This window comes from Populus euphratica, unplaced genomic scaffold (assembly GCF_000495115.2).
Source record: "Populus euphratica unplaced genomic scaffold, PopEup_1.0 scaffold41.1, whole genome shotgun sequence".
Lineage (NCBI taxonomy): Eukaryota > Viridiplantae > Streptophyta > Magnoliopsida > Malpighiales > Salicaceae > Populus > Populus euphratica.
Genome location: NW_011499868.1, coordinates 1,262,596 through 1,273,995, shown reverse-complemented (window position 1 = coordinate 1,273,995; position 11,400 = coordinate 1,262,596). Strand labels below are relative to the sequence as shown.

Sequence of the window (11,400 nt, the reverse complement as noted above, 5' to 3'; positions counted from 1 at the left end):
AAAATGATCTTTATGGTGATATAATAATAGTCAATAGTTTCTAGCATAACCTAAATCATACACTCCTGTGATGCCACAATGGGCTAAATATTAGAAAAGTAGTTTGTAGAAATTGGCCATTGTGTCAACTAACTATTAAATTCAAAATTTGGCATTTGAGGACATCGAGTAAATGATTGGGAGTCCAATCCAATAAGCATGAGTAGATGACCTAATTAGTTTAATGCAAATTATAGGCCCTAGATTCTCTTCCTCTCATTCTTTCAAGTGATTTGATTAAAAGAAAACAGAAACTCGATCTGAAAATATGTTATTGCTAAAAAAATGTGTGGTATTTTAAATCAAGACTAGCACAAAAATGATGAAGGGAGAATAGAAACCATCACAACTTTTAATTTAAACTAAAAATCATTTTATACATCAGGTGAAAGCAACCAAAAGATGGTTAATTGTTTGCTAACTTGATAGGAATGTTCATTCAAACCCCCTGTGACATGAAGATATTTGCAAAGATGAAAACATACAAACATTGTAGCCCAAGTCATCAGATTTCCATAGCATCTCAGACAAAAAAAAGTACAAATTTCAAACATGAGAATCTACGAATGAACCTCTTAAGTCTATTTTCTAAACAGATCATCTTCCAAAATAGATCAAACAGCACAGATACAACAGTCCAATAGAATATAATACTAAAGCCTGCAGAACTGCAGCAACAGAACCTATCCAAAAAAAAAAAATTCATCTGCAGCAACAGAACCTATCCAAAAAAAAATCACTAGCTTACCGTGTGTACATTTTTGAAGTCAATTCCCCTCACCACTCCAAATTCTGAGTCCAACTTTTGCTTGGCATGCTTTTTTGATTTTCTTGTCTCAGCAAGACTTCCCTCATTGGTTTTTTCCTTCTCTTTTGTTTCTCTATCATCCGTTGCAATCAAATAATCAAAAAGCCCAGCATTGAATTCCTGAAAACAAGCAGCATAGGAGGTTAAATGAGCTACTTTAAAAAAAAAAAACCAAAATTTTGGTCATAAAACCCATGGAACCTTCAAACCTCAAACCATCATTCAACCTTGGCTTACTATTTGTGTTTTAAATTTTCAGAAATTGTGAACCTAACATACCTCTAGGATATGGAGACGAGAATTCTGCGGCAACTCAGCATTTAAAACAGCAGACTTTATTCCAAACTGTGGAAAAATAACCAAGGACATCAATGATGGGATGAAGCTACTAAACCAAGAGGATTACAAGAAGTAACACAACTACATTAGAACAGCATGTGTAGATTAATAGTTCTACCCAATGAGAATAGTAGTGAAAATAAAAACAAGTAATAAACAAAATTCGATGCCTAGCCTTCATTTGTCTATCTACAACATAAGGCAAATCAGCACCTTTCAGTCACAGCAATCTTGAAACCCAACCACATAAATACAAATTTCAATTAATTTTGAAGTAGAGCTTCCAATCACCGATGCATGTCATATTGAGACACAGATCCAATATTGGTGAAGATAAAGATTGCAGAGGATTAGTTATATAATATTGCAAAAATGGTAACAGAGATGCAATTAAGAATACACAATCAAAGATAAATGAGATTGCATTTCATCCTACTAAATTAGCCAAAATCAACAGCAAATTACATCTCGATTATTTTTTATGTAGAGCTTCCAATTACTGATGCACTTCTAATATTGAGACACAGGTCCAAAATTGATAAAGAAAGAGATTGTACAGAGTTGGTAATATAATATTGCAAAAAAAGGTAGACTATATCCCAGGTCAAAGCTTTTTGACTGCACAGAGTCCAACATTTCACATCATAGGTGCAACACCTCACCCATACAATATCCAATATCTCAACAAAGAGACAAGTTCCTATGTGTCAGCAGCAATTATTTTCAAAATCAAAGATGAATTAAAATAATTCAATGGATGCCCAGTAAAGTAGTCAGCAACTGAGAATACCTTCTCTAGAAACAATTTCAATCTGAAACTCATATCAATGGCATTAGTAAATATCAAAACTTTTTTCTGAACCAGATCCAGCTTCAGAAGAGCAAGAATATGAACTAACTTGTCACGATCGCCACATGAAACCTGAAAAAGATATGAAAGAGTTGTAAAGCTCATCGACACCCTTGTTCAACCATATATTACGAGGCTCAGATGATTGATATAGATAAGAAATGCTAAAAGTCCATAAGACAAACCATAGGAATCATAACCAGAAGTTTTGCTTTGACAGATTCTGATATCTACAAGATGACAGTGATGTCAATGCGATACCTGACAAGATACGTGTGACTACATGTGCTCCACCATTACCCAGGTTTTGGACCTAAACTGAAAAGCTTGGTGGCAAATGTGATATATATTAAGAGAGGAAACACAGCAGGTTTCTGCGCCAGTGGCTGAATGCTGAGAACTAAGGGTCGTTTAATAGGTGGAGAAAGCATTTAATATACGGGGAATGTTGGGGTTTATGCTGATGACAAGATGATCAAGGGCTGGTTATAATGAGAGCTGGAAGGAACTTGTTTGAATCTTAAAAAGCCCCCTCTTCCCCTCCCCCCTCCCTCAATAAAACCTTGTGCGATTGTAGAATTCCATAGTTGAATGGGGAGCGTTAGTTTATGCTTTGCTTTCAATTCATTACTGGAGGCAAGCCAGTGGTAGTGTGTATATTTTTTATTCTCTTTACATTCCAATCTTCTTTTAGCTGGTTCCCACGGATTAAAGAGGGATTTCAGTTTAAGGCCAATTATGTTATTGTCAGTCTCCAAGCCAAATATAACCAAAGTTCCATCTGGAGCTGCCTAACAAGGAACAAAAACTCCAGCTGAAAGTTGTTTTTATCTTATAGATGCTTCAGTCTCCCAAAAAATAAAATAAATAAGGGTGCGGGTGCAAAATAATTCACAAAAAATATACATGGGTCACATCAGGGGAAAAAAAAAAACTCAAACAGAGAAATCACTTCTCATATCCTCCAGAAAAGGCTATAGAATTCCTTACCCAAAATTGCTGAACATTTTTGGGGATAACTTCATCCTTAACACCTTCAACTTCTGGCAAGGTCAAAACATATGGATTATGCAGAATGAGCTTCTTCAGTTTGTCGACATCAGCACTGAAACAACAGATGCCAAAATAGCATGCATGACATCTCTCAATCGAAAAGTGAGGAGCATAAAGACTTCATTTCATTAATATGAACTTCTATTGGGTAACAAAAATTAAAGGAAGAAAGTTTTGAGACTTGCTAAAGTATAAATCGAAGGTAACGACAAAACATAAGTAAAAGGAGGGAGGGAGAGTGCCATAATCAACACACCTTGATGTTGCAGACATAAGAAGGCATTGACAACGTCTTGGGACAAGAGCAGTAAGAGCTTTGAGATCTTCTTCATAGCCAAATGACAACAAGAGATCTGCCTGAAAAGAAATAGATATTAATGAATCATTCAAGGAAAGATATAGCAGATGTCTTTTTTAAGAAATAGATAACTTAGTATCTGAAGGTCCATCCATAAGAAGGTAGAAGAAACCGTAGAAATCTAAATTGCACACACATAGCAAATGTACTCGATCAATATCAATAGACATAACACTGTCATTTTCATCAAAATCCCATTATTTTAACAATTGCAATCTACTTGAATTCAGACAATCTATTATCATCAGAAATCCCAACTTCCATCTATCATGAATGAATTACAATGATAAGCATCATCACAAACACCATGTTCTCACCTCATCAAGAACAAGAATTTCAAGTGAGTCATTAATAGATTCCGATTTTAGTACACCAACTGACAAGGACTTGGCTACACAAGAAGGAGTAGATACCAAAATATCAGGCGGTCCAGCCAAAGCGTTCCGCTGCAAGCAAGCAAGCTAGCAGTCAACCAATTATGCTGAATATCACTAAAAATTAAACATGTAACCTTTTAATTAACCAACCAAATCAGAAGCAGGCATGTTGCTGGTCAAATGAACAACTTTCAATTGAACTTTACAGGAATCAATCAGCGACGAAACCTCCTTATAAACCTGTTGACATAACTCTCCACTCGGCACCAGAATAAATGCTAAAGGTGAAAGCTTTTTTCGATTCGAATCAGCCGTACCGAGAAGCTTCTGAAGCAAAGGAAGCAAGTAGGCTAATGTCTTCCCTGACCCTGTTTTCGCCCGGGCAACCACGTCTTTCCCTTGCTAATGATATTCAAAACAATTAATTACAAAAATGAATGAATGAATAAATAAATAAATAAGTTAAAAGAAAAAAAAACTGACAAGTATTAGAGGAATAGCGACTCGCTGAATTGGAGTGGGCTCCGTAATGCTAATTTCTTTCTTGTTTAGGGCTCGAATTAGCCTAGGGTCTAACCCTAACTCTTCAAAGGTCCGTGCTTCTTCGTCTTCTTCTTCTACTACATCCGGTTCCTCGTTTAATTGTATTTCTTGGTTGTCTTTGTTCTCTTTTTCCTTTTTCTCTTTAGTTTTACCGGCCTTCACCATTTTTAAGTTTACGCAGCCAGAGATAGAGGGAGGGAATATTAGGGTTTTTGAGGAGGAAGAAGAGGAGAAGGGTTTTAGACTTGTGGGTCGGGTTTTATTCAATTGATCTAAGACCCGTTTTTAATAAACATCAAAACTGACCCTTTTAAGGGTCCAATTTCATTCAAATATAGTGTGTTTGTTTTTTCGGTTTGACTTGTTATTTAAATTATGTTTTTTTAAAAAAAAAAACTTTAAATTATTTATTATGTTATTTTTTTTGGATAATTTTGATTTTTTTATTTTAAAAATAAAAAATAAAAAATATTTTAATATATTTTTAATTAAAATAAAATAATATCATAAAGATATCATGTATTATATTACTAAATATATATGAAACAAGTTGTATTTATTTTTAAAAAAAAAAAACTAGTGTAGTTATTATCCCAATCCAACCATAGTTTGGTAATTTAAACTAGCCTCATATTAAAAAAATAAAAAAACCATCAGATTTTCACCGAATTTAACCTAAATTATGAATTAATATAAGTTTTTAACCATACTACATTATATCAAATATCTTTTTTATTTTTTATTGGGGTTTAGACTTGTGGGTCGGGTTTTATTTAATTGAACTAAGACCCTTTTAAGGGTCCAATTTCATTCAAATATAGTGTTTTTGTTTTCTCGGTTTGACTTGTTATTTAAATTATGTTTTTTTTAAAACAATTTTAAATTATTTCTTATGTTATATTTTTAGAATAATTTTGATGTTTTGATTTTCAAAATAAAAATATAATTATTTTAATATATTTTCAACTAAAAAATAATATTATAAAGATATCATATATTATATTATATTATTAAATATATATGAAACAAGTTTTATTTTTGAAAAAAAAGTGTAGTTATTTTCCCAATCTAACCACAGTTTGATAATTTAAATTAGCCTTGTATTTTAAAAAATATTATTTAAAAAAATAAAAAAAATAACAGATTTTTACCAAATTTAACCTAAGTTATGAATTAATATAAGTTTTTAACCATATTACATTATATCAAATATCTTTTTTATTTTTTATAAAACCCGGACCAAGTAAAATATTAAAATGACTGTTCCTAAATCAATTTATTAGGCCGGTTTAATAACTAAGCATAACTTCCAAGAATATATAAACGTGCAGTCAAAGGTTTTTATTAAAAAAAAAAAACAATAACCCGACATTCTAACCGGGTAGGGATTGTAACAATGGGCCCACATCCAATCTAAACTGTCCTTCTGGGAGGCCCAGCCCACATATTTCCTTTTTCATTCTTATAGTGAAACGACAGAGCACGAGAAACAATTGGAAACGATGGAAGCGCGCAATACAAAACGACGACGGATGGTTGTTATCCAGTAGTAGCAGTATCAGTATCAGTTGAAAGAGAAGGTGGAAGAAGAGGAAGAGGAGGAGGAGAGGAAACATTGAAAGAAAAAAGAGGAGGAGGAGGAGAGGAAACATTGAAAGAAGAAAAGCTCGGCTTCAAAAAAGGAATGGAGCTAGTAGCTTTAAACCTCTCAACAAAAATTCCAAGACAAAAACCAGCCTTCCTCTCTACAACATCAAAGAGTCTTCTCTTTCGCAATTATCATTACCAGTTACGGAAAAGAACAAGTAATCAATTTCGATTTCAAGCCAGGAATAAACAGCAACAACAATTCTTGATTAGTCAAATAGATTCGGAAAGTGAGCTGGAATTCGACAGCGATGAAGATGAAGACGAGATGTCGTCTGGTTTGTTATCATTAAGCGTGAAACCAGACAGGAACATGGCTTTGCTTGACGATTACGAGATTGAAGAACTTGCCTTTCATGATTCCTCCAATTCTAATCATCGTAGCGGTCAGTCAGTTACTGAATTTCTTTTTTTATTATTATTAAAATAAAACAAAATTTAGGTAAAAGGATGGAAGGATTGTGGTGATGTAGGGTACGTGGCAGTGGTAGGGAAACCGAATGTAGGAAAGAGCACGCTTTCGAATCAAATGATAGGACAAAAGTTGTCGATTGTTACTGATAAACCTCAGACTACTAGACATCGCATTCTTGGTATTTGTTCCGCTCCAGATTACCAGGTTTCCTATTTTTCTTTTTCTTTTTCTTTTTCTTTTTCTTTTTCTATTTTTGGGTGTCTGTGTTTTGTATCGTGTTATTTGGTTGTGTAATGTTGAATAATTGCGGAACCATTGTCAGAAAATTGAAACCCAGAATTCCCAAAGCTGTTTGAGTTAATTTCCTTTTACAGAGTGGGGCATTAGAGTAGAAAGTTGTGATTTTTAGATTTTAAATATGATTTTATTCTTCGCTGTGTCTTACTTCGTTCTACAACTATTGCCTGTTGGATTTGGTTGTTTGTTGTGTTTTGCACGATATGATGACAATTTTGCCTGCAGGACAAGTAAAATCATCTTTCATGAATTGATTCTGAGTGTTGAACAATTTTTCCTAGGGTAATCTAGTTATTGTAGAGTGTTGCGTTGGTTAATGCCTTTTAGCTTGTGCATGTTGTAATGAGAAGCTTGCGTTCCTCCTTGTGGGAAGACGTGTTGAATGGTCTTTAGATATGTAGGAAAACGATTTGTAAGAAAACCAGAACCATTGAAAGAAAATTTGAAATCTCTAGGCTAAGCATTTGAATGACTGAGTTGTTTTAGATATGAGCTAATCATATTTTTCTTATAAATTGTAAGTAATATTGTAATGATGCTTTTTTAACTGTTTAGGTTACCGCTTTAGACAAAGAAAAATTGATGATACTTAAATATATGATTGCTTAGTTGCTCAATGCGGATCACCTGACTGAAAGGTTTTCTTGCAGATGATACTTTATGATACACCAGGTGTTATCGAGAAGAAAATGCACAAGTTGGATTCTATGATGATGAAGAATGTTAGGAGTGCTGCCATCAATGCTGACTGCGTACTAGTTATTGTTGATGCATGCAGAGCGCCTGAAAAGGTATGCTAATTGTTTGTGCAATTATTTGCAGTTCTTTCTTTCTACTTTTCTTCTAAATTCCATTTCTTGATTAGATTGATGAAATGCTGGAAGAAGGTGTGGGAAACCTCAAAGACAATGTGCCCACTTTTTTTGATGTAGAGCTTCCAATCACCGATGCATGTCATATTGAGACACAAATCCAATATTGGTAAAGATAAAGATTGCAGAGGATTGGTTAGATAATATTGAAAAAATGGTAACAGACATGCAATTAAGAATACACAATCAAAGATAAATGAGATTGCATTTCATCCTACTAAATTAGCCAAAATCAACAGCAAATTACATATCAATTATTTTTTATGTAGAGCTTCCAATTACTGATGCACTTCTAATATTGAGACACAGGTCCAAAATTGATAAAGAAAGAGATTGTACAGAGTTGGTAATATAATATTGCAAAAAAAGGTAGACTATATCCCAGGTCAAAGCTTTTTGACTGCACAGAGTCCAACATTTCACATCATAGGTGCAACACCTCACCCATACAATATCCAATATCTCAACAAAGAGACAAGTTCCTATGTGTCAGCAGCAATTATTTTCAAAATCAAAGATGAATTAAAATAATTCAATGGATGCCCAGTAAAGTAGTCAGCAACTGAGAATACCTTCTCTAGAAACAATTTCAATCTGAAACTCATATCAATGGCATTAGTAAATATCAAAACTTTTTTCTGAACCAGATCCAGCTTCAGAAGAGCAAGAATATGAACTAACTTGTCACGATCGCCACATGAAACCTGAAAACGATATGAAAGAGTTGTAAAGCTCATCGATACCCTTGTTCAGCCATATATTACAAGGCTCAGATGATTGATATAGATAAGAAATGCTAAAAGTCCATAAGACAAACCATAGGAATCATAACCAGAAGTTTTGCTTTGACAGATTCTGATATCTACAAGATGACAGTGATGTCAATGCGATACCTGACAAGACAAGTGTGACTACATGTGCTCCACCATTACCCAGGTTTTGGACCTAAACTGACAAGTTTGGTGGCAAATGTGATATATATTAAGACAGGAAACGCAGAAGGTTTCTGCAACAGTGGCTGAATGCTGTGAGCTAAGGGTAGTTTAATAGGTGGAGAAAGCATTTAATATACGGGGAATTTTGGGGTTTATGCTGATGACAAGATGATTAAGGGCTGGTTATAATGAGAGCTGGAGGGAACTTGTTTGAATCTTAAAAAGCCCCTTCTTCCCCTCCCTCAATAAAACCTTGTGCGATGGTAGAATTCCATACTTGAATGGGGAGCGGTAGTTTATGCTTTGCTTTAAATTCATTACTAGAGGCAAGCCAGTGGCAGTGTGTATATTTTTTATTCTCTTTATATTCCAATCTTCTTTTAGCTGGTTCCCAAGGATTACAGAGGGATTTCAGTTTAAGGCCAATTATGTTATTGTCAGTCTCAAAGCCAAATATAATCAAAGATCCATCTGGAGCTGCCTAACGAGGAACAAAAATTCCAGCTGAAAGTTGTTTTATCTTATAGATGCTTTAGTCTCCCAAAAAATAAAATAAACAAGGGTGCAAAATAATTCACAAAAAACAACTCAAACGGAGCAATCACTTCTCATATCCTCCATAAAAGGCTATAGAATTCCTCACCCAAAATTGCTGAACATTTTTGGGGATAACTTCATCCTTAACACCTTCAACTTCTGGCAAGGTCAAAACATATGGATTATGCAGAATGAGCTTCTTCAGTTTGTCGACATCAGCACTGAAACAACAGATGCCAAAATAGCACGCATGAAATCTCTCAATCAAAGAGTGAGGAGCATAAAGACTTCATTTTATTAATATGAACTTCAATTGGGTAGCAAAAATGAAAGGAAGAAAGTTTCGAGACTTGCTAAAGTATAAATTGAAGGTAACGAACAAACAATAAGTAAAAGGAGGGAGAGAGAGTGCCATAATCAACACACCTTGATGTTGCAGACATAAGAAGGCATTGACAACGTCTTGGGACAAGAGCAGTAAGAGCTTTGAGATCTTCTTCATAGCCAAATGACAACAAGAGATCTGCCTGAAAAGAAATAGATATTAATGAATCATTCAAGGAAAGATATAGCAGATGTCTTTTTTAAGAAATAGATAACTTAGTATCTGAAGGTCCATCCATAAGAAGGTAGAAGAAACCGTAGAAATCTAAATTGCACACACATAGCAAATGTATTCGATCAATATCAATAGACATAACACTGTTATTTTCATCAAAATCTCATTATTTTAACTAATGCAATCTAGTTGAATTCAGACAATCTATTATAATCAGAAATCCCAACTTCCATCTATCATGAATGAATTACAATGATAAGCATCATCACAAACACCATGTTCTCACCTCATCAAGAACAAGAATTTCAAGTGAGTCATTAATAGATTCCGATTTTAGTACACCAACTGACAAGGACTTGGCTACACAAGAAGGAGTAGATACCAAAATATCAGGCGGTCCAGCCAAAGCGTTCCGCTGCAAGCAAGCAAGCTAGCAGTCAACCAATTATGCTGAATATCACTAAAAAATAAACATGCAACTTTTTAATTAACCAACCAAATCAGAAGCAGGCATGTTGCTGGTCAAATGAACAACTTTCAATTGAACTTTACAGGAATCAATCAGCGACGAAACCTCCTTATAAACCTGTTGACATAATTCTCCACTTGGCACCAGAATAAATGCTGAAGGTGAAAGCTTTTTTCGATTCGAATCAGCCGTACCGAGAAGCTTCTGAAGCAAAGGAAGCAAGTAGGCTAATGTCTTCCCTGACCCTGTTTTCGCCCGGGCAACCACGTCTTTCCCTTGCTAATGATATTCAAAACAATTAATTACAAAAATGAATAAATAGATAAATAGATAAAAGTTAAAAAGAAAAAGAAACTGACAAGTATTAGAGGAATAGCGACTCGCTGAATTGGAGTGGGCTCCATAATGCTAATTTCTTTCTTGTTTAGGGCTCGAATTAGCCTAGGGTCTAACCCTAACTCTTCAAAGGTCCGTGCTTCTTCGTCTTCTTCTTCTACTACATCCGGTTCCTCGTTTAATTGTATTTCTTGGTTGTCTTTGTTCTCTTTTTCCTTTTTCTCTTTAGTTTTACCGGCCTTCACCATTTTTAAGTTTACGCAGCCAGAGATAGAGGGAGGGAATATTAGGGTTTTTGAGGAGGAAGAAGAGGAGAAGGGTTTTAGACTTGTGGGTCGGGTTTTATTTAATTGAACTAAGACCCTTTTAAGGGTCCAATTTCATTCAAATATAGTGTTTTTGTTTTCTCGGTTTGACTTGTTATTTAAATTATGTTTTTTTTAAAACAATTTTAAATTATTTCTTATGTTATATTTTTAGAATAATTTTGATGTTTTGATTTTCAAAATAAAAATATAATTATTTTAATATATTTTCAACTAAAAAATAATATTATAAAGATATCATATATTATATTATATTATTAAATATATATGAAACAAGTTTTATTTTTGAAAAAAAAGTGTAGTTATTTTCCCAATCTAACCACAGTTTGATAATTTAAATTAGCCTTGTATTTTAAAAAATATTATTTAAAAAAATAAAAAAAATAACAGATTTTTACCAAATTTAACCTAAGTTATGAATTAATATAAGTTTTTAACCATATTACATTATATCAAATATCTTTTTTATTTTTTATAAAACCCGGACCAAGCATTACCATAAAATGACTGTTCCTAAATCAATTTATTTGGCCGGTTTAATAACTAGGTATAACTTCCAAGAATATATAAACGTGCACTCAAAGGTTTTTATTAGAAAAAAAAAAAAAAAAAAAAACCCGAATTTTAAACCGGGGGGGGG

General features: G+C 33.7%; 3 protein-coding genes across 3 annotated transcripts in view; 1 reads left to right on the top strand and 2 right to left on the bottom strand.

Moving 5' to 3' along the window:
* Window positions 1-4,647, bottom strand: part of LOC105126718 (P-loop containing nucleoside triphosphate hydrolases superfamily protein) — a 6,977-nt gene extending 2,330 nt beyond the window's left edge. The window contains exons 1-8 of the mRNA XM_011027676.1: window positions 4,308-4,647; window positions 3,975-4,226; window positions 3,765-3,893; window positions 3,346-3,446; window positions 3,027-3,141; window positions 1,977-2,108; window positions 1,127-1,192; window positions 788-967 (exon numbers count right to left, since the gene is read on the bottom strand). Of these exons, the coding sequence (XP_011025978.1) occupies window positions 788-967; window positions 1,127-1,192; window positions 1,977-2,108; window positions 3,027-3,141; window positions 3,346-3,446; window positions 3,765-3,893; window positions 3,975-4,226; window positions 4,308-4,532 (1,200 nt within the window). The 5' untranslated portion in view covers window positions 4,533-4,647. The remainder of the gene's footprint in view (window positions 1-787; window positions 968-1,126; window positions 1,193-1,976; window positions 2,109-3,026; window positions 3,142-3,345; window positions 3,447-3,764; window positions 3,894-3,974; window positions 4,227-4,307) is intronic.
* Window positions 4,648-5,990: 1,343 nt separating this feature from the next.
* LOC105126617 (GTP-binding protein Era-like protein) overlaps window positions 5,991-11,400 on the top strand; it is a 9,300-nt gene continuing 3,890 nt past the window's right edge. The window contains exons 1-3 of the mRNA XM_011027537.1: window positions 5,991-6,400; window positions 6,488-6,633; window positions 7,377-7,517. Of these exons, the coding sequence (XP_011025839.1) occupies window positions 6,052-6,400; window positions 6,488-6,633; window positions 7,377-7,517 (636 nt within the window). The 5' untranslated portion in view covers window positions 5,991-6,051. The remainder of the gene's footprint in view (window positions 6,401-6,487; window positions 6,634-7,376; window positions 7,518-11,400) is intronic.
* Window positions 7,902-10,788, bottom strand: LOC105126616 (DEAD-box ATP-dependent RNA helicase 16-like). The gene is made up of 6 exons (XM_011027536.1): window positions 10,458-10,788; window positions 10,126-10,377; window positions 9,916-10,044; window positions 9,497-9,597; window positions 9,177-9,291; window positions 7,902-8,302 (listed from the first exon to the last, which is right to left on the bottom strand). Exons 1-6 carry the CDS (start codon window positions 10,680-10,682, stop codon window positions 8,081-8,083), a joined length of 1,044 nt encoding a protein of 347 aa, XP_011025838.1. The 5' UTR covers window positions 10,683-10,788; the 3' UTR covers window positions 7,902-8,080.